The 23,432-nt window shown below is 51.0% G+C and overlaps 1 protein-coding gene across 50 annotated transcripts in view; it reads right to left on the bottom strand.

Moving 5' to 3' along the window:
• Nucleotides 1-1,721: 1,721 nt before the first annotated feature.
• DMBT1 (deleted in malignant brain tumors 1) overlaps nt 1,722-23,432 on the bottom strand; it is an 83,972-nt gene continuing 62,261 nt past the window's right edge. For 43 of the 50 annotated variants that reach the window (XM_070780991.1, XM_070781000.1, XM_070780992.1 and 40 more), the window contains 18 exons: nt 22,887-22,919; nt 22,072-22,098; nt 21,443-21,475; nt 20,628-20,654; nt 19,999-20,031; nt 19,184-19,210; nt 18,298-18,451; nt 17,799-18,001; nt 17,080-17,400; nt 16,556-16,582; nt 15,929-15,961; nt 14,836-14,865; nt 14,458-14,599; nt 12,613-12,821; nt 11,346-11,530; nt 4,969-5,357; nt 4,108-4,376; nt 1,722-2,281 (listed from right to left, as the gene is read on the bottom strand). In XM_070780991.1, coding sequence (XP_070637092.1) covers nt 2,115-2,281; nt 4,108-4,376; nt 4,969-5,357; nt 11,346-11,530; nt 12,613-12,821; nt 14,458-14,599; nt 14,836-14,865; nt 15,929-15,961; nt 16,556-16,582; nt 17,080-17,400; nt 17,799-18,001; nt 18,298-18,451; nt 19,184-19,210; nt 19,999-20,031; nt 20,628-20,654; nt 21,443-21,475; nt 22,072-22,098; nt 22,887-22,919 — 2,309 coding nt within the window. In that variant the 3' untranslated portion in view covers nt 1,722-2,114. The remainder of the gene's footprint in view (nt 2,282-4,107; nt 4,377-4,968; nt 5,358-11,345; nt 11,531-12,612; nt 12,822-14,457; nt 14,600-14,835; nt 14,866-15,928; nt 15,962-16,555; nt 16,583-17,079; nt 17,401-17,798; nt 18,002-18,297; nt 18,452-19,183; nt 19,211-19,998; nt 20,032-20,627; nt 20,655-21,442; nt 21,476-22,071; nt 22,099-22,886; nt 22,920-23,432) is intronic. The other 7 variants (XM_070781008.1, XM_070781014.1, XM_070781007.1 and 4 more) reach the window with 5 other exon arrangements.

The raw sequence follows: 23,432 nt of genomic DNA, 5'->3' as shown, positions 1-23,432 counted from the left end.
GCTGAAAACGCATTGCAAGTTGACAGAGATGGTGGTTGCCCAACATGGTGATTTGGAAAAGACAATGGCAACCCACTCCAGTACTCTTGCCTGGAAAATCCCATGGACGGAGGAGCCTGGTGGGCTGCCGTCTATGGGGTTGCACAGAGTTAGACACGACTGAAGTGACTTAGCAGCAGCAGCAACATGGTACTTATACCAAATTCCACTGAAGTACACACTTTAAAATGGTTCATCCTATGTTACCTAAAATTCACCTTGTTAAAAGTGAAAAGTGAAGTCGCTCAGTCATGTCTGACTCTTTGTGACCCCATGGACAGTAGCCTACCAGGCTCCATGGTCCATGGGATTTCCCAGGTAAGAATACTGGAGTAGGCTGCCGTTTCCTTCTCCAGGGGATCTCCCCAACCCAGGGATCGAAGCCAGGTCTCCTGCATTGCAGACAGACGCTTTACCATCTGAGCCACTAGGGAAGCCCACCTTGTTAAAACATTCACCCAAACAAGCTAATCCGGAGTGAATATCTGTTCCAATTGTTGATTTCGTTGGCCAACGTGTTTAGCATTTCCTCTATTTTATGTGTTGTCGTTTGGTTTCACAGGTCCATTTGGAGTGGGATGTTTTTGTGAATCTCTGTGTCTTTCTTCCTCTGCCCTGTCCCCATCCTCCATCTCCACACTCTCCTCTCCTGTCTTAGCAGTTTTGCAGTGACCTCCACATGGCCCTTTCCTGGGCCATGAGTCCAGAACCAAGGGCAGCTCTAGTAGGAGATCTGGTCAGAGATCCAAGAGCACCAGCTGTGTCTGTCTTCTGCCTCCCACAGTGGGGCCCCAGATCCAGCAGAAGATTTTCATCAGCCTCTCTCGGTTGATGGTCATTGGGTGGGTTGATGCTCATCAGTCCCCATGAGGTTGGCTGGCTCCTGGTCCTTCCAGTAGGTCCTGTCTGTAGGAGAGACAGGGGGTCCCAGCTCCCATGTAACCCCTGAGCTTCACCCCACCAGCCATTAGTATTTCATCAAACAAGAGTGATTTAAATGAGGATCCATTGGCCAAAGGACAGAGGTTTTATTGGCCACACGGCCAACCCTCTGCCGCAGCGTCAACCTGGCCCCCTGTCAGCCTGGCGGGAGACGCCTTCACAAAGACTTAAAAGGTTCCCACTTCCTGTACTCCCTGACCCTCCACCAAATCCACTCTCCTCCTCACACCTCCCAGGAGATCATATGGGAGGAAGAAGATGTGTCCAGGGTCACTGCTGGTTTCTGTCCTGTGACCCCTTGTAAGCTCCTAACATTTCACCCTCTCAACCCACAGCCCCAGCTTGATGCTGCCCCAGGGCCCTCAGGTCAGCCTTGGCCTCCTGAAACTACCTGCTCCATCAGGGACTCGTAGCAAGAAGGAAGTGTCCCCAGGGCTCTTCTACAGAGGCTGTAATGGGTCTGGGAGGGGAGGCAGGCAGATATGGGGGTGGGTGGCAGTCTGCCCACCCGCGGTCACCTTGCCTATGAAGACCCCCAGGGGCCGTGACTGGAAACGGCTGGGAAGCTGTGTCGGTCCTGTCTGTCCACTGCTCACTCCACAGTCTCCTCAGTCTTGGGGTCACTACAGCGCAGGGCCCCGCGGCCATTCTCATTCCTGCGGGAGCCCCTCTACCCGTCTACCAAACATGAAGAGGTCCATGCTGGGTGCAGCCTCGGAAACAAGTGACCAATCTGACAGTTGCTTTGAAAAAAGTTCTTTATTCAGCTTGCCCTATAACAAGGAAAGGCTAAGATATATACACCACAGGCCAAAGAATCTGGTTCCTAAAAGGTCAGAAAAGAAATTCTATCCACAACAAGTGCTCCTAGTGTGTAAGATCCCTGCTACAGGCAGGATTTTTAGGTCCCTGACCTGCTTGCCTGACATTTTGTCCCTGTGCCGAGCCTATGTTTTGGGGGAAACCTGCTCTCATTTTTCTCACCCCCCTCCTCCATCCACCCCCACCATGCACCAGGCCAGAGTTTAACACAGTTGTGTGCTCTGGGTACCAAGCTCTGGATGCTGGTTTCTTCCCTCCTCACATGGCTCCAGAGCACAGGGACTTGGGTCTGAGCACCACATCCTCCTGCTTCACATCTTAGTGCTTGGAGGCTGGGCACAGGCCGCCCGCACTCTCCGCCCCAGTGCGAAGGCTGCCACGGCCACGACCATAACCACGAGGACCCCGGCAAAAATGGTGGCAGTGTGGTAGCTCCCGCGGGTGCTGGTCTCCTCCTCTATGTCCACCACCTGCCGGTCTGGGAAGGAGAGGAGACTTGAGGTCAGGATGAGCCCAGCAGGGAAGGAGAAGGGGAGACAAGTAAGCGCAGGGTGGGCGGGGGGGTCCCAGGGCTCGGTGATGGCAATCAGAACCATTTGGTGGGAGGGAAAAAAATAAAGGGAGAGAGGAGTGCTTTTCAGGAAACTGAAGCCAGATTCCCCCCCCCTCAAGGGCAGCTGAGTGTCAGCCTTGGGAGATTTCACAGTGTCTTGTCAGCTCTTAGGAGCAATGAAGGATTCTAAACATAAGGGCAGAGATGGGCTTTGGGATATTCTCTCTGGCTGAAGGCGCCTAATGGATGTGAAGGGAGGGAGTTGGGGCATTTGACCCCATCTGGGAATGGCTACAAAGGTCCCAGCAAGAGGCAGAGACACAGACCTTGAGCTACTGCTGTGTCAGTGGGAATAGAGAGAGAGGAGAGACAGGAGCGGTGCCCCATCGGCACCCTTTGTCCGGTCCCTGCCCCACCTTCCTTCTCTCTGTAGCTCCACCCGCCATGGCAGGTGACCTGTGATGGAGCTGTGTCTCCTCCTGCTGGAGCTGCAGGGGTTTTGATCTATTTAGTTCTATCTCCTAGCACATAATAGACCTTCCAGAGATGATCTTCCAAAGATCACACCAGTCCACCCTAAAGGAAATCAACCCTGAGTATTTACTGGAAGGACTGATGCTGAAGCTCCAATACTTTGGCCACCTGATGTGAAGAGCCAACTCATTGGAAAAGACGCTGATGCTGGGAAAGATTGGATGCAAGAGGAGAGGACGACAGAAGATGAGATGGTTGGATGGCATCACCGACTCAGTGGACATGAGTTTGAGCAAGCTCTGGGAGATAGTGAAGGACAGTGCCTGACGTTCTGCAGTCCATGGCATCTCAAAGAGTCAGACACGACTGAGCAACTGAACAACAACAAAAATGCCCGGAATGCTGAAAATGTGAGGGAAGAGCCTGGAAGCAGCCAGACTAGGGGAGGGCCTGGGTCTGGGCCCTGGGAGGGAGGGAGCTGTCAAAGAACCTCTGTGAGGATGAGCCTGTGCCTTCAGGGGGGATTGTGGCAGCTACTGCTGCCCCACCACTAACACCACCACATTTGTTGACCTGGCCCAGCCTGGACCAGAAATGATGGGAATCCCTCTGCAAACATAACCTCATCTGCACCCACAACAGCACAGCACAGCAGGGGAACTCTGCTCCCCATTCCAGGTGCAGAAAATGAAATGGCTTTTCCAGGGTCAACCGCTAGGAGCTGTCAGAATAAACCAGTCCTGCCTGGATCTACACGGCCCTGCACAGACCCTGAGGTCACAACCCTGAAGGTACAGTTTGTTATCATCATAGGTAATAATGTGATCATTAATGTTAACATTGATGACAATATGATGGTAACAAAGTCACTGATCTTTGCAGCCAATGACTTGTACCAGGCAGAGGCCAAAGCAGTGTAACTAACTAACAAAGCAATGTAACCCTCTCTGCAGTCCTAAGAGCTAAGTATTAACGTTTTTGTTTCATGGATGAGTGTGAGATCGGTATTCAGAACTCACAGGATAAAGGTGTCAGGTATGCTGTGTCCCAGGTTAGAACTGTCTTGACCAAACCCCTCACATGCATCCCCCCCACAGACCAGAAGCCCTTGGAAGAACATGGGAACCAGGTCTAGTTTGACTCTGTATCGACTCCATGTCATATAGCACAGGTGCCCTATTCAAGGGGAAATAGGACAGCCACGGAAGCAGCCTGAGTCCCTGTGGCCCACAGTCCGGGTCCCAGGCAGATGGGGGGGTGGGAGGGGGGCCACTTACCGAGGTTCCTCTTCTGGGGCGAGGCCTGCAGCTGGATGGGTCCCAGGACGACATCCACCTTCTCCTGGTAGGAGCTCACATCCCTCTTGGCCCTCACAATGCAGCCTCTGTTGCAGCGGGAGAAGGGGTCATACGCCCTGCACACGACCATCTTGCACTTCAGGTACACGGAGGGGAAGCGGTTCAGGAAGTGGAAGGAACTGAACTTGAAGCGGACGATGTTGGACGAGGGCTGGTGGTAGGATCGGTAGGTCTCATCCTTCACACACCTGGGGGAGCAGAGGAGTGGCTGTGAGCTCTCAGCAAGGCGCTGCGCTCCTCATGCCACCCGACCACGCAGTGAACGTCCTCTGGGGAGGATGGCGGTCACGGGGTCACCTGCTCCCTTCACAACCCTCCTGTGGACCACCTGCTGGGTAGCCTCTTTATCCACTGCGCCATCTACCCCTTGTTTAACCTTCCCAACAGACTGGGATAAGGGCTTCACTACACTCATCTGATGGCTGAAGAAACTGGCTCAGAGAGGTGCGATTTTCTATCCAGGGTGATGCAGCTAGCATGGCACTGCGCTGGCTTCTCAACTGCAGTCTGCTTCAAAATCAATGTTGCTCCTGCTACATGCATATCTTTGGAACCTTAAGACTCGGCTGGAGTTTAGTCACTTGGTCTAGTGTTACTTTATAGCTAAACTGCTGGATGACAACTGACGACTCCCTGAGTTCTCCAGATACCCAGAAATGATAGCCTGGCTGCTGAAGCCTGAGCTACTGGAGCCCAGTCTGCATTCCTTGTGCTCTGGGCTAGCTGGGCATGAGTTTATCAGGTAAAAGCTGAAGTCCACTCCCAGAAGACGCTACTTACCCGCTCTGGATGAGATCGTAGGTCAAAGATGTAAAGTCATTGGGATTTGGTGATGCCACACAGGTGTCCACAAATAAGGCTAGGGAAGGGTTAGAACGGAGGATTTCAGCCTGAAGGTACAAATTCTGGTTTAGGTCCACATAGTATGGGCTGCTGGTCACCGGATACAGGAATGAAGAGGATGTATAAAAGGAAATGTTCACGTCAAAATTGCCGTATTGTGTGTTCTCAATGTCTATGGTGTCATTAGTAACATAGACCGTGTTAACCCAGGTGTTCTGGAGCATCTTGCAGCTGACGTGAATTTGGAGGTCCCTCTTCCTATTGATGATGCTTCTTGAAGCAGTCGCTTTGAGGAAGTTGGAGTAGGTAATGGTGTCGTTATCCACCTGGGAGGGGCAGGAAGGAGAGCAGAATCAGGCAAATGTCATCCACTAAGGGCATCTCATTGCTGGTTTGGGTTAGGAGGAGATTGAAGTGATGCTGCAAGACTGCAAAATGCTTCCAAAGCCTCAGAGAGATGGGAGGTACCTGTCGCTATGGCTACCGTTACCTGGGATGGACACACTTCGCAGCAAGATCCCCTCCTTTCATACCACCCCTTTCCTTTGCCTCAGGATACAGACCACAAGGCTGGTGGTCCTCCTGGGAGCTGCTGCTCTTGGAAGGATGGGTGTGTCCGGATGACCCCTACCCCGGCTGCATGACTAAGTTGAGTTTGGTCTTCCTGGCTTGGGGCCCTTCGGGCTGTTCTGTTTCAGTCTCACTCTTGGTGGGAGAAATCAAGGGAGGCAGTTGTGAGGGAGGGGTGGCTGGCAGGATTCGATTTCCCTGTGCTGTGGGGATGCGTGTGGCTATTGCAGCTTGGTGTCTGAAGCTGCCGGAGCCCAAAGCAACAGAGATCCAGACTTATAGCCGTGGCAGCTCTCTGACCTCTGGGCAGGAACCTCCCCAGAGGTTCTTATGGAGCACGGGGTCGGTGCCATGGCAGTGCAGGAGCACTTGCGTCACGCTTTGGCTCTCCGCTCCCCAAACCACAGCACCATTTCCTACTGCACCTTTCAGGAAGCAGCAAACTCATATGATTGTTGGTCTCTCATGCTGCTTGATGTGCTTATGTCTTGTAAGAGCAACCTCTCCAGGGAAAAGAGTCTTGCAACCTGATGGTCTATGAGCAACTCAAGGAAGGGTGATGTCTAAGCATCTCTCTTTTCCCAGAGCTTGGTAGTGCTGATGATAGCATCATTAGCATCAATAAAAATTCATGGAATGGAGGAAAGGCCCGGAGCATAGAAGCCCAGCCAAAGTACTGTGATGGAAGAAGGATGGAGCTGGCAGTAGCAAGCCCAAATGGCCAAAAGGTCACAGGTGAACAAGTGCCCCTGGAAGCCCTATGGTCACGATCCTCTGGCCGCAGGTGAGGTGAGCACAAGAGCAGCATTCCCAGGTGGAGACGGGCTGGGGGGGGGTGGACTCTCCCTCCCAAACGCTGTGATGGTCAGAACCTTGCCTGGTATGAGTTCCCACCAGTTGTGGGCGCCTTTGCAGGAATGGACACAAAAATAGTGGCCTAGATAGAAGCCCTTGTAATATGTGAAACAACCGTACTCTTTAAAAAAAAAAAAAAAAAACATGGAAGGGGGACTTCCCTGGTGGTCCAGTGGTTGAAGGGCAGGGGATGAAGTTTCAATGCCTAGTCAGGGAACTATGATCCCACATGCCCTGCGGCTGAGTCAAAAGAAAAGTGAGTCGTTGAGTCAGTTACACATGTACACCATGAGGAGCAAATGTGCATTCCTGGCCACTTGGGAGATTAGACAAGTTCCCTTCTGAAGCCAGCACTTGTACAACTCAAATATAATTATTCTTTAGAACAGCATGTATTGCAGAGGCTTTCACTCCATGTCTGAAGTCGCAGAGCTCAGCTCTGAGTTAGTCCCTTCCAGAAAGACTTGTGAGAAGAGAAAAGTTTAACAAGTAACTAAAGTGGTCAGATATGCAGATGACACCACCCTTGTGGCAGAAAGTGAAGAGGAACTAAAAAGCCTCTTGATGAAAGTGAAAGTGGAGAGTGAAAAAGTGGGCTTAAAGCTCAACATTCAGAAAACGAAGATCATGGCATCCAGTCCCATCACTTCATGGGAAATAGATGGGGAAACAGTGGAAACAGTGTTTATTTTTTTGGGCTCCAAAATCACTGCAGATGGTGATAGCAGCCATGAAATTAAAAGACGCTTACTCCTTGGAAGGAGAGTTATGACCAACCTAGATAGCATATTCATTACTTTGCCAACAAACGTCCGTCTAGTCAAGGTTATGGTTTTTCCTGTGGTCATGTATGGATGTGAGCGTTGGACTGTGAAGAAGGCTGAGCGCCGAAGAATTGATGCTTTTGAACTGTGGTGTTGGAGAAGACTCTTGAGAGTCCCTTGGACTGCAAGGAGATCCAACCAGTCCATTCTGAAGGAGATTAGCCCTGGGATTTCTTTGGAGGGAATGATGCTGAAGCTGAAACTCCAGTACTTTGGCCATCTCATGTGAAGAGCTGACTCATTGGAAAAGACTCTGATGCTGGGAGGGACTGGGGGCAGGAGGAGAAGGGGATGACAGAGGATGAGATGGATGGATGGCATCACTGACTCGATGGGCATGAGTCTGAGTGAACTCTGGGAGTTGGTGATGGACAGGGAGGCCTGGCGTGCTGCGATTCATGGCGTCGCAAAGAGTCGGACACGACTGAGCAACTGAAATGAACTGAAACTGGTTTTAGTGGAGAAGGAAATGGCAGCCCACTCCAGTACTCTTGCCTGGAAAAGCCCATGGACAGAAGAGCCTGGTGGGCTGCAGTCCAAGGGGTCGCAAAGAGTTGAACACTACTGAAGTGACTGAGCACGCACCCCCACACTGTGCAGGGCGTGGGATGGGTGGGGAGACCAGGCTGTTCTGGCCTCTACATTTGCCCGACACCGGCTAAACAGGGTACCTGGAGGAGATGCAGAAAGTTCCAGCTATGGATCACACTATCTTGTCTTTGAATCTCAGCTCTGCCACTCATGACCATGTGGCCTTGAGCAAGTGGCTTAACCTCTGTAAGCTTCTGTTTCCTCTTGATTAAATGGGAATAAAGTTTGTCTCAAGAATTTTGAAAGTCTCATTGAAACTCAGAGTTCGGTGTCTGGCACGCAAACTAGCCATTAGTAATCTGATTATAAAGGCTGAGGCTCTGCACCAAGGGGCGTAGGCCATGGCAAAGATGAATGAAATGTGGGCCTGCCCCAGAGGTTTGTAGAGGATACAGGTATTTAAATAAGCAAAGGAATAAGAATTAACCTACGCGACCCACGACCATCCAGGTTAGAAGACCAGGGCTGCCCTGTGGCTTTGGCATCTCCTAACAGAAATGAAGGAACACAGATGGAATAGCCCAGACATCAGAGGCTCCAGGCCGTACATTTGGAGCCTGGAGGGGTGGTTGCCTGTGGTGGACCAACTTCCACTGACTTAACTCAGGACAAACCAGAATCCAATATGACTGATCTGTGAAATGTAAAAGCCAGGTGGACTAGAGCATTTGCAGGGCGTGACTCATCTTCTCTGCACTTAGGCCTCCATGACCCACTCAGATCCTCCCAGAAGGAGATCCTATGGGAGCTGGGTGGCCACAGTGGTGACTGCAGACCCTCGGGCCCAGGCACCCATCCGCCGCCCACGGGCTCACCCGGTTAGCTAATCAGCACCCCTGCCTCCATCACTGTTCCTTGTGACTGAAACAGACATGGCACTGCGCCCTTGGGGCCCCTTGCCTGGCACACAGCAAATGGGTAGAATGTCTTTGGTGACTGACAAACCCTCTGATCGTGTGTGTCACACACACTGCACACATTTGAGCACTTCGTGCTGTATATTTGCTGCAGACCTAAACCTAATAAAAAACTTCCTAGGTGGCTCAGTGGCACAGAATGCGCCTGCGAATGCTGGAGACACAGGTTGGATCCCTGGGTCAAGAAGATCCCCTAGAGTGGCATTCCAGTATTCTTGCCTCGGAAAATCCCATGGACAGAGGAGCCTGGGGGGCTACAGTCCATAGGGTCCCAAAAGAATCGGACACGATCCAGCAACTAAACAACAACAAACCTAATAAAAGTATTTGCTCTGTGTCTGTTTCCTGACATCATGAGAAATGCTGAGCTGGATGAAGCACAAGCTGGAATCAAGATTGCTGGGAGAAATATAATAACCTCAGATAGGCAGATGACATCACCTTTATGGCAGAAAGTGAGTAAGAACTAAAGAGCCTCTTGATGAAAGTGAAAGAGGAGAGTGAAAAAGTTGTCTTTAAGCTCAACATTCAGAAAACTGAGATCATGGCATCTGGTCTCATCACTTCATGGGAAATAGATGGGGAAACAGTGGAAACAGTGGCTGACTTTATTTCTTGGGGCTCCAAAATCACTGCAGATGGTGACTGTAGCCATGAAATTAAAAGACGCTTACTCCTTGGAAGGAAAGTTACAACCAACCTAAACAGCATATTAAAAAGCAGAGACATTACTTTGTCAACAAAGGTCCATCTAGTCAACGCTGTTGTTTTTCCTGTGGTCATGTATGGATGTGAAAGTTGGACTATAAAGAAAGCTGAGCACCGAAGAGTTGATGCTTTTGAACTGTGGTGTTGGAGAAGACTCTTGAGAGCCCCTTGGACTGCAAGGAGATCCAACCAGTCCATCCTAAAGGAGATCAGTCCTGGGTGTTCATTGGACGGACTGATGCTGAAGCTGAAACTACGATACTTTGGCCACCTGATGCAAAGAGCTGACTCATTTGAAAAGACCCTGATGCTGGGAAAGATTGAAGGTGGGAGGAGAAGGGGACAACAGAGGATGAGATGGTTGGATGGCATCACCAACTCAATGGACATGGGTTTGGGTGGACTCCGGGAGTTGGTGATGGACAGGGAGGCCTGGTGTGCTGCGGTTCATGGGGTTGCCAAGAGTCGGACACGACTGAGCGACTGAACTGAACTGAACTGTTCCCTGACAGACAAGATCTGGAAGTGGTTACTTAGGTGGCACTCAAAAATTCAGATCTAGAATGGAGAGTTTGAAATAAATTTGCATGAAGTTAAGTGCAACAACTCTCAGAGTGCCAGCAGTGCCATGCTGATGGCAGTAAGAGGCCCGACGTTCTCATAATCCCAGAGCTCCGTCTGCCTTTGCAGGCATCTCCCCCACCAGGCTGGCCCATCACACGCTGACTCTCCATTTCTCAGCTTCGCAGAAATGGAATCACAGGGCAGGGCATCTGGAGTGCCTGCCTTCTTTCACTCAGTGCCACATTTTTGAGATTCTCAGAGTCTGACGTCAGCCCTGCCCCTACCTACCTGGCTAAGGAGCCTTAGGCAATCTGCTTGACTCCTGGAAGCCCAGTCTCCCTGCTTTTCAAGTGGGATGATAATGAGGGAAGGCTTGTTGCATCTTGTTGCTGGGGGACTCGGGGAGTTTGACAGGGACTGATCTCAGGGTCTGTCACTTGTAGGGTGACAGGATCGAGGAGTTTCCTGGGACATAGGACTTCTCGCTAAAATCGGCCAAGCCCCACGTCAGCCAAGACAGCTGGTCACCCTAGGTGGTGACAGCTCAGCAAGTGACACCTGCGGAGGCAGATGTATTGTGAAGCTAATAAGCTTAAGGACTTCCCTGGCGGCTCAGTGGTAAAAAAAATCTGTCTTGGTTTGATGCTTGGATGAGGAAGATCCCCCAGAGAAGGAAATGGCAACCCACTCCAGTATTTTTGCCTGGAAAATCCCATGGACAGAGGAGCCTGGTGGGCTACAGTCCATGGGGTTGCAAAAGAGTTGGACACGACTGAGCAACTAAAAAACAATTAAGTTTTGGCTTTAGCACCCCCATCCCCACCCCGACCCCAAGGACAGGTCCTCCCAGGGGTCAGCAATATGCTGGCACCACCATGCGTTTCTGTAAGATTTCTAAAAGTAAGATATGCTTGCTTTCTTTCCATGAAGGAGGCACCCATCCCTCTCACCCACCCCAACCTCAACCTATATAAGCTCTAGGACCTTCAAAACCTGGAACGGCCCCTGGGAGTTGCTACTGTTCTTGCTGACCTGATGGCAGCCTGCCAGGCACCCTCTCTGATGGACACTGTGGGAAAAAACTCCCCGCTGACCTTCCTTCTTTTTCTGTTTGAACGTGGCTGGAGCCACATCATGACACCAAGGAACACATTTATATCCTCACCCAGATTATGTTCTGGTTATACCACAGTCATGTTTTCTGGGTCCCCAGGATTCCCAAAGCATAGCATCCTTCGCTAAGAAAGCTTGCTTGGCAGGAGGTGGGGGGAAGCTCCAAGCTTACCTGCTGGATGGTGCCGCAGCCGGAGTAGGGGATCACGAACGTCACCAGGCTCGACGTAATCTGGGGCTGACACTGGTAGCTTGAGTCCGAGCCGGGAATGGCAAGGTCCCTGACAGAGTAGCCCAGGGATTGGAGGTAGCTCGTCCTCACTCTGGCTTCCATGTGATTTTGCAGGCAAAGCAGCTCTGGGGGCCAAAGGCAGACAGTGCAGTCAGTCACCGCACCCCCGCTAAGCCCACAGAAAGACTGAGATGGCTGGCCCATGGTCTTCCTGTGGACACAGCTCACCAACCCCCCTCCAGATGCCCTGGGGCTCAAGTCAGTTTCATTCGCCTGAGACCCCTATGAGGGCACAGGGACTAGGATTCCTCTGATGGAGAAATGGAGGCAAGATGTAAAACAACAAAATGTTTCTGCCAGGTTGCCATTTATCCTTTTAGTAGGATAGCACTTGGGCTTTGCTGGTGGCTCAAATGGTGAAGAATCTGCCCACAATGCAGAAGACCCAGGTTCAATCACTGAGTGGGAAAGATCCCCTGGAGAAGGGAATGGCAACCCACTCCAGTATTCTTGCCTGGAGAATTCCATGGACAGAGGAGTCTGATGAGCTACAGTCCATGGCATTGCAAAGAGTCGGACACAACTGAGCGACTAAGACACATACACACAGAGTTACACTTGGGGCAACTTGCAGGGATGTTGGGAAATCAACATCCTTAGCTATGGACTTAGCATAGGTCCTGCAGCTAAGGGCAGGTCAGTGCTTAAAATCCTGACTGCAAAGATAGCCAGCACATCTCTTTGCCCAGCCTCTGGTCAATCTGTACATCAGTCCATTTAACAGATCCAACCATGGCTGCCATCCTCTGCTGGATGTGGCTGAGAGAGCAGCTCAGACCACTTTCAGGAATCAGCTGAATGTGCTAGATCTCAGGACAAGGTCACAGTGTCCCTCACTCTGGGAAGGCCACAAGGTCTCAAGCCAGGTGGTCCCCTCTGCCCTTGGCACTGACATCTCACTGTCTGATGACAGCATCTTCTCACCCCTTCTACTTCGTCTCTGCTGACCATAGAAAGGCCAACCCACCACCCATCGGCCAGTCCTGGGCAGCCAGAGTCCCCAGATCCCCTGCTCTTGGCCCCCTTCTGCCCAACACCAAGCCTTGGCGGCCTGATGGGGTGGCTCTCGTTTCTCCTTCCACAGCCCTGGGATGGCTGAGCCACTGAAGGCGCTCAGAGGTGTCACCCCGGATGGGCAGGGACTTACTCGTGTTCTCATTGGAAAGAATGGAGAAGTATTCAGCTGAGAACCCTCTCTTGGTGATGGAGATGTCGCTGATGAAGCGGATGGAAATGAAGTTGGACGATGAGGTGAAGGAGCCCCTTGACCCGTCACAAACCCGGGCGAGCAGCGGGGAACTGTGGTGGGGGCCGTCGTACACTTCAATGTAATCATAGTTACAGCCGCCTTCCAGCCTGCAGAGATGGAACACACAGTCTGGCTTCACTTCCAACCAGGATTTGATGCCGGCGGTCAGAGGCCTTACGCCTCTAAGCCAGAAACTCCGACAAAATTAATAATCGGAAGGAATAGACTTTCATTTTTTACCAGAGTAGAGTCAATGTACAATATTACACAAGTTATGGGTGTAAATACAGTGATTACAATGTTTAAAGGCTATACTCCATATATACTTATTTAAAAGACATAGGCTATCCTCCCTGGGCTGTATTGAAAGCATAGAGTCTTGTAGCTTGTTTTCTACGTCATGGTTTGTCCCTTTTCATCCCCTACCCTCAGCGCCCCTCCCTCAACCCCTCTCCCCACTGGTAACCACCAGTTTGTTAGACTTTCTTAAATCCAGTGGAGGTTCATCCTCCCATGACCTCCATACATCGGTCTTAGTCCTGCCTTTTGGGGTCACGCATATGAAATCTACAGCTCCTCTCTTGACAGCCCTTCGCAGTACGTAAGAAAGAATGACATCCCACCTTCGACTTCTTCTTTGATGAAAAAGACCCCAGTTTCCCATAGAATTTTTTTCTTAAAATCCATGAATTCATAGTGACAGAAACAAATAATTGAACAAGTAAATATTGGGCAAATGAGATAACCTCTCTGCAGCTCGGATTTCTTATTTATAAAGGTGAAATCTCCCAATGCAAGTGTACTGAAGAGAGCTATCAGGAGGCTCTAACAGTGGAAAAGTGCTTCCTAAGATGCCACAAACGGTGGTCACTGATATTAAGATGCTGGCTCAGAACTAGTCACGGTCAACCTTCCTCTGTAGAATTTCATGAGCTTTAAGTACAATCCCCCAAATGAATAGTAATGATGAAGAGATTAAAATAACATCATATCTTTTGCAAAACTTCACGCGAATTTCCAAGGCAGAAACTCCCAGGCCACCGCAAGCAGAAATCAAGAAAAAAAAAACTGCTTTGTTCAGTGGTGACTGTTAGAGAAAAAATGACGGTACCCCCTTTCCAGGACTCTACAAGCTCCTGATGTCTCAGTGTGGTCACCCCTGCCCCTTGAGCCAGTCATATATCCTGGTGGTTCTGATGTTGTCTCCTCTGCTTAAAACAAGGATTCCCACCCTTCACTGGATGAGGAACAGATAACCTAAGCTCTGTCACAGGAATTATTCCTCTTCTGCCCGAAACCACTCCCCCAAGAAAGAGGGAGCAGAGAGAAAAGAGTTCAGAAAAACTAGTGTGGTTGTTAATAGGATTCTTTGTGCTATTACTACTTCTAACAATAACCCCTCCCATTGGGTAACACTGCCCGAGTATTTTCATATATTTCTCCTGTGACTTTCCCAGGAACCAGGAGGGGAGGGGAGCGGATATTATATTCTCCTCTTTTGAGGCTCAGGAGAGTTAAATGACTTCCTGAGGTCACACAGCAAAGCAGTGATGGACCTGCAACTTGACCCAGGACTCTGATCCTGGCGTCCCCTCCACGGCTGCTTCTAGGCTCGGTCGAAAATGGAACCCATAGAAAAAAAGGGCAGTGGGGCAAATATCTCTCCTGAAGTGCCATTTCTCTCCTCCTAGAATGTCTGCAAGGGGCTCACCACATGGCCCTCCCCACTGCACATGCACTCACTGGACATCTCTGAAGGTCACAGTCACTCGGTAGTTGTTTTGAACTTCAATGTCCCACACACACTTGGCGTTGTTCGGATAGTTCCTAGGGTAGAATGGGCTGGAAAAGTTCCCTGAAAACTGGGTCAGGAAGCCTCCGCAGGCTGTTGGGACAAAGGGAGAAATGCCGATGACGCGCAGTGTACACTGTACAGTCACATGGGGGAAATCCACCGGGAGGTGCCTACACCTGGACTGCCTACTGAGGGTCGGGGCGGTGCCCCTACAGGGAGGCCGTACCTAGGGAAGCCCTCTCCTCACTGTTCTCCTCATCCCTCCCCAGTGTCACTGTCATCAAGGAGAAGGGAAGGGGGACTGGTCAGTGGGGCTCAGAACTTACTGGCTGGGCCGGTGACGTTGTAATCAGGATCTGTTGACAAACAGAAAAGATAATGATCAGTTTCCTGGCAACCTTGGTTCAGCTGCTGAGTCCTTGTCAGCTCTGCGCTGGAAAAATGCCAACCCCAAGTTCCCAGAGAGATGCCAGATGCGGGACTTGCCCTCTGGGAGCTCACAGCCTAATGAAGAGGATGGAAAAGAGCAAATCCCAGCCTCCAGGGATGGGACTGTGATGGAGCAGAGCCCAGGAGGTGCTAGGAGCTGGGAGATTTGGCTCCTGATCCAGACTGAGGAGGGAAAGGGGACGGGTACACAGAGAGGTGAGGCCAAAAGGTCAGAAGTGTGCTCTAGGCAGAGGGAACAGCATGTGTGAAGGAATCTAGGTATGAGAGTAGCTGGCATAACTGGGGACCCCCTATGTGGATGGAGCAGGGATGGGAAGGATGGCAGGAATCAACTCCACAATGGGAAAGAATTTGCAAGCCCTAGAGATTATCCTGAGCACTGAGGATCTGGGTCCAGACGGTGCTGAGGATTCCAGCCTCGAGGCCAGGACAGACCTTGGCATTTGATGAAGATACCCTAGAGCACTGCAGAGAATGGGTCAGGGGGAGGGAGCCTGAAGCTGCTGCTGCTGATGTAGGAGACAAGGTGGTGAGGAGGGGAGGCTGTGGATGCAGAGGAGACATATGGGGCAGGGTGGGGGCAGTGAGCGGTGGTTCAGCACCCACTCAAAAGCAGGCTATTGGGAACTTTTGTTGATTACATGCCAGGCTCCATCCAGGCTGCACTGATCTGGGACTAGTGTCCCAGACGAGGGGTGGGACCTACACAGTGGGAGACTTCACCTAGACATTGACCAGAGACCCGAATCTTAGGATGGTCAGGTGATTAAAGGACAAAGAAGAGCCTGGAGAGAGGCCCAGCCCTCCTGGGGTTGGGACATCAGCTACAGAGACGCCACGTGGCAGGAAAGTCAGGAGCGGTGAACTCATTGGAGAGTGAGTGCCGTGACTACAGCCTGGAGACCAGCAGCAAAGCCTGGGGAGAGGAAACCCAAGGCCTGCGGGTCAGGTGAAAAATGTGATACTTACTCTGAGTGGGTGTAGTTGTTGGGGACAGCCAATCTAGAAAGAAAACCAAGTGATTTTAGGATATTGCTGGATCATTTTTTAATTCCATACTCAAGGGTTTGATGGAGAAAGTAAATCGTTCTCCTTACTTCAGGACTTCAGAGACTTGATTATACCAATTTACACTGACCAGACAAAAGGGGTTAGAGACACACCACATCCAAACATACTAGAACCAGATATTTTCCTTGTGTCATAAAGATCATTTGGGGAATCGCTCTGAACATGAAGGATTATTTAAGAGATAAACCTCTGTAGGGCTGCTATTCAGTCATAGTTCTACAATGCTGACAGTTCTGCTTGGCATGACTGGGACACTTATTTTCATAGAAGTGATCACAGGACATAATCCTCTCCACCCCACAGCAGCTCTGAACAGGCGCAGGCAGCAGGAGGTGCCAGGGGACCAGAGGTTCCTCCAGGGACAGCTGAGTGACAGCCCTGGTCCTGAGGACCCAGCGGGTCACTGAACAGCCTCCAGAGTCCTCGGAGGGAAATGACTCTTCAGGAGGAGGCTGCTCTTCTATTGGAAACCTGAGAGGTGGAATCCCGGAGAGGCTTTGGCTGGGTGGGGCTGCAGGGACTCACCTGGAGTGGAGGAGTTGGTCGGTATATCTGCAAGAAAGAGGAAGTATGATCAGCCTCCACACCAAGTTGTTGTTCAGTTGCTAACTCATCTCGGGCACTTTAGGGACTCCAAGCACTGTACCCTGCCAGGCTCCTCTGACCATGGGATTCTCCAGGCAAGAATACTGGAGTGGGTTGCATTTCCTTCTCCAGGGGCTCCTCCCAAACCAGGGATCGAACCAGCATCTTCTGCTTTTAGGTGAATTCTTTACCCTCTGAGCCACAAGGTAAGCCCATAAAGCAAATGGGAGAGTAATGGTAAGCTGGATAGCAGCTGAGTGATCAGCACAAAGACCAGAGATGAAGTGGCCTCTGCAAGGTCTCCCGAGTGCACAAGTCAAGGGGTACTCTGACAAGCTCCTGCCCACCCCCACACCCTGAACTAGCCACAGACACCATCAGTCACTGGCCTCCAGTTTCCCCTGCTCCAGTTTCCAGCAGCTCAGAGGTGAAAGGGGCCTTCCGCAAATGACATCACCCAATACCTGAGCAAATGACTCCAGCATCTTCATGGTGGCCACAATTGTGGTAGAACCAGCCTCGGTTCCGGCACTGCCAGAGATTGGACTCCGCCCCTGAGCACACCACGTCATCCAAGGTGATGGGACCAGAGCCAGAGCCAAAGTAGGCATTTCCTGGGGCTGAGACTGCATATCCACAGCCCAGCTGTCTGCACACCACCTGGGCATCTTGAACGTCCCAGTTGTCATCGCACACTGTTCCCCACTGGCCACCATGGTAGATTTCCACACGCCCAGCACATGTGGGATGGGAGGAGTTCCAGTTCACCAATCTCAAGCTGACATCTGAAAGACACATGCTGTAAGAGGTGATGACCCCATCCCCCAGCAAATACCCAAAGCCAATTAACCCCTGGTTCTTTCCCCATCCCAAAAGCCACCCAATGACACTGATCAGTGAATAAACAGCTACATGATCCACCTGGAAGGGGCTCTTGACATCACAGAGTTCAGATCCCCCATCTTCTAGATATATTCTTTTCCGCATCTGCTTCCATATTCTTTCCACACGGTTTATCACAGGTTACAGAATATGGCTCCCTGTTCTCTACAGTGGGACCTTGACGTTTATCCATTTGAATGTAGTAGTTTGCATCTGCTAATCCCCAAATCTGCATCCACCCCTTCCCCAAAACCCCATCCCCTTGGGAACTACAGATCTTTTCTCTATGTCTGGTACTCACTTCTTGGAAAGGAGTTATACCAAGCAGAAAAACCAGTTTTTTGGACACTGCCGTCACTCCGAAATCGAACAGTCAATCGGTTGGAATAAGAAGTGAATATTTCCCTGGTGTAACGACAGATTCTCCTCGCTGAGGCATTGCTACTCAGCGGTCCATTAAGGATTTCAACATAGTCATAACTGCAGCTACTGTGTGTCTCCAACCTGTATGGAAAACGGGGTTCATGTCAACATCAGGATGTCTGCTGCTCATAAACTTTGTAGCTATTTTGAACTTTATGAGAAATGTCCTTGAATCTAATATCTTCTTCTTGTTCTTTCTTAATCAGATCAAAGGACTGCCCAATATTGTCTGATACTTCCCAGTGGGGACCAGAGAAACCTGAAATGTAGTCCATGGTACCTGAGAGGGGAAAGCCTCCTGGCCCAGGACCCAACCCAAACCACAGGGTGGTCCGTGGAAGATGCCTCCTTCTCCAAGTGGCCTGGGGGTTACTTACTGCAGACTGTCGAAGCCCAGGTTTATGAGGTAGCCGGGGTTCACTTGTATTTCCCAGACACAGTCGGCGTTGTTGGGGTAGTATCCTGGGTAGGATGGGCTAGAAAAGTTCCCACTGGCACTGAATAAGAAGCCACCACAACTTGAAAAGGAGCCTGCAGAGCAGAGAGAGAGGAACATTCCCATTGTGGTGGGTCTCCGGGGGTGTTGTGACCAGCGGTCGTCTTCTGGGTGAGTGTCCTCAGGAAGTCCTTTTCCTTCCTGCAGGACTTCTCAGTGCCTTGACCATTCCACCTACTCGGAGACTGGCCAAAAGGACTGGCGTGCACAGAAGCACACCTTCCAATTTTGGCACCAGATGTTTTCAAGTGGCCCTAAAAATGGCAACCCACTCCAGTGTTCTTGCATGCAGAATCCCAGGGAGGGGGGAGCCTGGTGGGTGGCCGTCTATGGGGTAGCACAGAGTCGGACACGACTGAAGCGACTTAGCAGCAGCAGCAGGAAAGATCATTTGTGGTTACTCTCAATGTGAAGGAGCATTTAGCAGAGAAAGCTCTGTAAGGCTGCTACTCCGTCTGTTTTGAAAATGGCCACAGTTCTGCATGGCATGAGTGGGACACTTATTTTCATAGAAATGATCAGAGGACCCAATCCTCTCTCTCTCTCACTGAACAGGCACAGGCAGCAGGAGGTGGCAGGGGACCAGAGGTCTCTCCAGGGACAGCTGAGTGACAGCCCTGGTCCTGGGGACTCGGCTGGTCACTGAACCGATTCGAGTCCTCGGAGAGAAATGACTCCCCAGGTAGAGTCTGCTCTTCTCTTTCTGGAAACCTGAGAGGGTGGAATGCCAGAGACAAACCTGGCTGGGTGGGGCTGCCGGGGCTCACCTGGAGTGGAGAAGTTGACTCCTGGTGCTGCAAGAAAAGAGGTAGCATGATCAGCTTCAGCATCCACAATGGGCTGCAATGAACCCATCAGTTTCCTGAGAGATGCTGAGTGCCCGGCCCCTTCACGGCCAGAAAAGGGCGGCCTAGGAGTTGCACCCAGGAGCTGAATAGGAAACATCAATCTCGCATATCGTTCTTCACAAACAACAGCAAATCTGGGCAATTTCACTCTTACAAACTGGATGTCCCCTCCTCGATGTGAGGGATTGACCTTGCCATTGGCTGAAGACGACCATCACTGAGAGAATGGATCATGGGGAGGGGCAGGCTGAAGCTGCTGCTGCTGTAGGGAGCCCGGTGGGGAGGAGGGAAGCGTGAGCATGCAGAGGAAATATCTGGAAGCAGGGTGGGGTAGGGAGCGGTGGTTCAGTGGCAACTCAGAATCAGGCTGTTGGGAGCCTTTGCTGGTGACACACCAAGCTCAGCAGTGAAGCAGAGTCCATCCAGTCTGCTCTGACCCCCGACTAGTGTCCCAGGCAAGGAGTTGGACATAAACAGGTGGTCAGCATCATCTAGAGACTGACTAGATGTAGGAATCTCATCCTGGTCAGACGAGTAAAGGACAAAGAAGAGCCTGGAGAGAGGCCCAGCCCTCCTGGGGTTAGGACATCAGCTGGGGTAATCATGTGGCATACAGTCAGGAGAGGTGGACTTATTAGAGAGTGAGCACCCTGACTGCAGCCCGGAGACCAGCAGCCAAGCCTGGGGAGAGGAAACCCAAGGCCTGCGGGCCAGGTGGAAAATGTGATACTTACTCTGAGTGGGTGTAGTTGTTGGGGACAGCCAATCTAGAAAGAAAACCAAGTGATTTTAGGATATTGCTGGATCATTTTTTAATTCCATTCTCAAGAGTTTGATGGAGAAAGTAAATCATTCTCCTTACTTCAGGACTTCTCAGAGACTTGATTATACCAATTTACACTGACCAGACAAAAGGGGTTAGAGACACACCACATCCAAACATACTAGAACCAGATATTTTCCTTGTGTCATAAAGATCATTTGGGGAATCGCTCTGAACATGAAGGATTATTTAAGAGATAAACCTCTGTAGGGCTGCTATTCGGTCATAGTTCTACAATGCTGACAGTTCTGCTTGGCATGACTGGGACACTTATTTTCATAGAAGTGATCACAGGACATAATCCTCTCCACCCCACAGCAGCTCTGAACAGGCGCAGGCAGCAGGAGGTGCCAGGGGATCAGAGGTTCCTCCAGGGACAGCTGAGTGACAGCCCTGGTCCTGAGGACCCAGCGGGTCACTGAACAGCCTCCAGAGTCCTCGGAGGGAAATGACTCTTCAGGAGGAGGCTGCTCTTCTATTGGAAACCTGAGAGGTGGAATCCCAGAGAGGATTTGGCTGGGTGGGGCTGCTGGGGCTCACCTGGAGTGGAGAAGTTGACTCCTGGTGCTGCAAGAAAAGAGGTAGCATGATCAGCTTCAGCATCCACAATGGGCTGCAATGAACCCATCAGTTTCCTGAGAGATGCTGAGTGCCCGGCCCCTTCACGGCCAGAAAAGGGCGGCCTAGGAGTTGCACCCAGGAGCTGAATAGGAAACATCAATCTCGCATATCGTTCTTCACAAACAACAGCAAATCTGGGCAATTTCACTCTTACAAACTGGATGTCCCCTCCTCGATGTGAGGGATTGACCTTGCCATTGGCTGAAGACGACCATCACTGAGAGAATGGATCATGGGGAGGGGCAGGCTGAAGCTGCTGCTGCTGTAGGGAGCCCGGTGGGGAGGAGGGAAGCGTGAGCATGCAGAGGAAATATCTGGAAGCAGGGTGGGGTAGGGAGCGGTGGTTCAGTGGCAACTCAGAATCAGGCTGTTGGGAGCCTTTGCTGGTGACACACCAAGCTCAGCAGTGAAGCAGAGTCCATCCAGTCTGCTCTGACCCCCGACTAGTGTCCCAGGCAAGGAGTTGGACATAAACAGGTGGTCAGCATCATCTAGAGACTGACTAGATGTAGGAATCTCATCCTGGTCAGACGAGTAAAGGACAAAGAAGAGCCTGGAGAGAGGCCCAGCCCTCCTGGGGTTAGGACATCAGCTGGGGTAATCATGTGGCATACAGTCAGGAGAGGTGGACTTATTAGAGAGTGAGCACCCTGACTGCAGCCCGGAGACCAGCAGCCAAGCCTGGGGAGAGGAAACCCAAGGCCTGCGGGTCAGGTGGAAAATGTGATACTTACTCTGAGTGGGTGTAGTTGTTGGGGACAGCCAATCTAGAAAGAAAACCAAGTGATTTTAGGATATTGCTGGATCATTTTTTAATTCCATTCTCAAGAGTTTGATGGAGAAAGTAAATCATTCTCCTTACTTCAGGACTTCTCAGAGACTTGATTATACCAATTTACACTGACCAGACAAAAGGGGTTAGAGACACACCACATCCAAACATACTAGAACCAGATATTTTCCTTGTGTCATAAAGATCATTTGGGGAATCGCTCTGAACATGAAGGATTATTTAAGAGATAAACCTCTGTAGGGCTGCTATTCGGTCATAGTTCTACAATGCTGACAGTTCTGCTTGGCATGACTGGGACACTTATTTTCATAGAAGTGATCACAGGACATAATCCTCTCCACCCCACAGCAGCTCTGAACAGGCGCAGGCAGCAGGAGGTGCCAGGGGACCAGAGGTTCCTCCAGGGACAGCTGAGTGACAGCCCTGGTCCTGAGGACCCAGCGGGTCACTGAACAGCCTCCAGAGTCCTCGGAGGGAAATGACTCTTCAGGAGGAGGCTGCTCTTCTATTGGAAACCTGAGAGGTGGAATCCCAGAGAGGATTTGGCTGGGTGGGGCTGCTGGGGCTCACCTGGAGTGGAGAAGTTGACTCCTGGTGCTGCAAGAAAAGAGGTAGCATGATCAGCTTCAGCATCCACAATGGGCTGCAATGAACCCATCAGTTTCCTGAGAGATGCTGAGTGCCCGGCCCCTTCACGGCCAGAAAAGGGCGGCCTAGGAGTTGCACCCAGGAGCTGAATAGGAAACATCAATCTCGCATATCGTTCTTCACAAACAACAGCAAATCTGGGCAATTTCACTCTTACAAACTGGATGTCCCCTCCTCGATGTGAGGGATTGACCTTGCCATTGGCTGAAGACGACCATCACTGAGAGAATGGATCATGGGGAGGGGCAGGCTGAAGCTGCTGCTGCTGTAGGGAGCCCGGTGGGGAGGAGGGAAGCGTGAGCATGCAGAGGAAATATCTGGAAGCAGGGTGGGGTAGGGAGTGGTGGTTCAGTGGCAACTCAGAATCAGGCTGTTGGGAGCCTTTGCTGGTGACACACCAAGCTCAGCAGTGAAGCAGAGTCCATCCAGTCTGCTCTGACCCCCGACTAGTGTCCCAGGCAAGGAGTTGGACATAAACAGGTGGTCAGCATCATCTAGAGACTGACTAGATGTAGGAATCTCATCCTGGTCAGACGAGTAAAGGACAAAGAAGAGCCTGGAGAGAGGCCCAGCCCTCCTGGGGTTAGGACATCAGCTGGGGTAATCATGTGGCATACAGTCAGGAGAGGTGGACTTATTAGAGAGTGAGCACCCTGACTGCAGCCCGGAGACCAGCAGCCAAGCCTGGGGAGAGGAAACCCAAGGCCTGCGGGTCAGGTGGAAAATGTGATACTTACTCTGAGTGGGTGTAGTTGTTGGGGACAGCCAATCTAGAAAGAAAACCAAGTGATTTTAGGATATTGCTGGATCATTTTTTAATTCCATTCTCAAGAGTTTGATGGAGAAAGTAAATCATTCTCCTTACTTCAGGACTTCTCAGAGACTTGATTATACCAATTTACACTGACCAGACAAAAGGGGTTAGAGACACACCACATCCAAACATACTAGAACCAGATATTTTCCTTGTGTCATAAAGATCATTTGGGGAATCGCTCTGAACATGAAGGATTATTTAAGAGATAAACCTCTGTAGGGCTGCTATTCGGTCATAGTTCTACAATGCTGACAGTTCTGCTTGGCATGACTGGGACACTTATTTTCATAGAAGTGATCACAGGACATAATCCTCTCCACCCCACAGCAGCTCTGAACAGGCGCAGGCAGCAGGAGGTGCCAGGGGATCAGAGGTTCCTCCAGGGACAGCTGAGTGACAGCCCTGGTCCTGAGGACCCAGCGGGTCACTGAACAGCCTCCAGAGTCCTCGGAGGGAAATGACTCTT

The sequence above is a fragment of the Bos indicus genome, chromosome 26 (assembly GCF_029378745.1).
Source record: "Bos indicus isolate NIAB-ARS_2022 breed Sahiwal x Tharparkar chromosome 26, NIAB-ARS_B.indTharparkar_mat_pri_1.0, whole genome shotgun sequence".
NCBI lineage: Eukaryota > Metazoa > Chordata > Mammalia > Artiodactyla > Bovidae > Bos > Bos indicus.
Note: the sequence above shows the minus strand (reverse complement) of the source record. Positions and strands in the feature narration are given on the sequence as shown.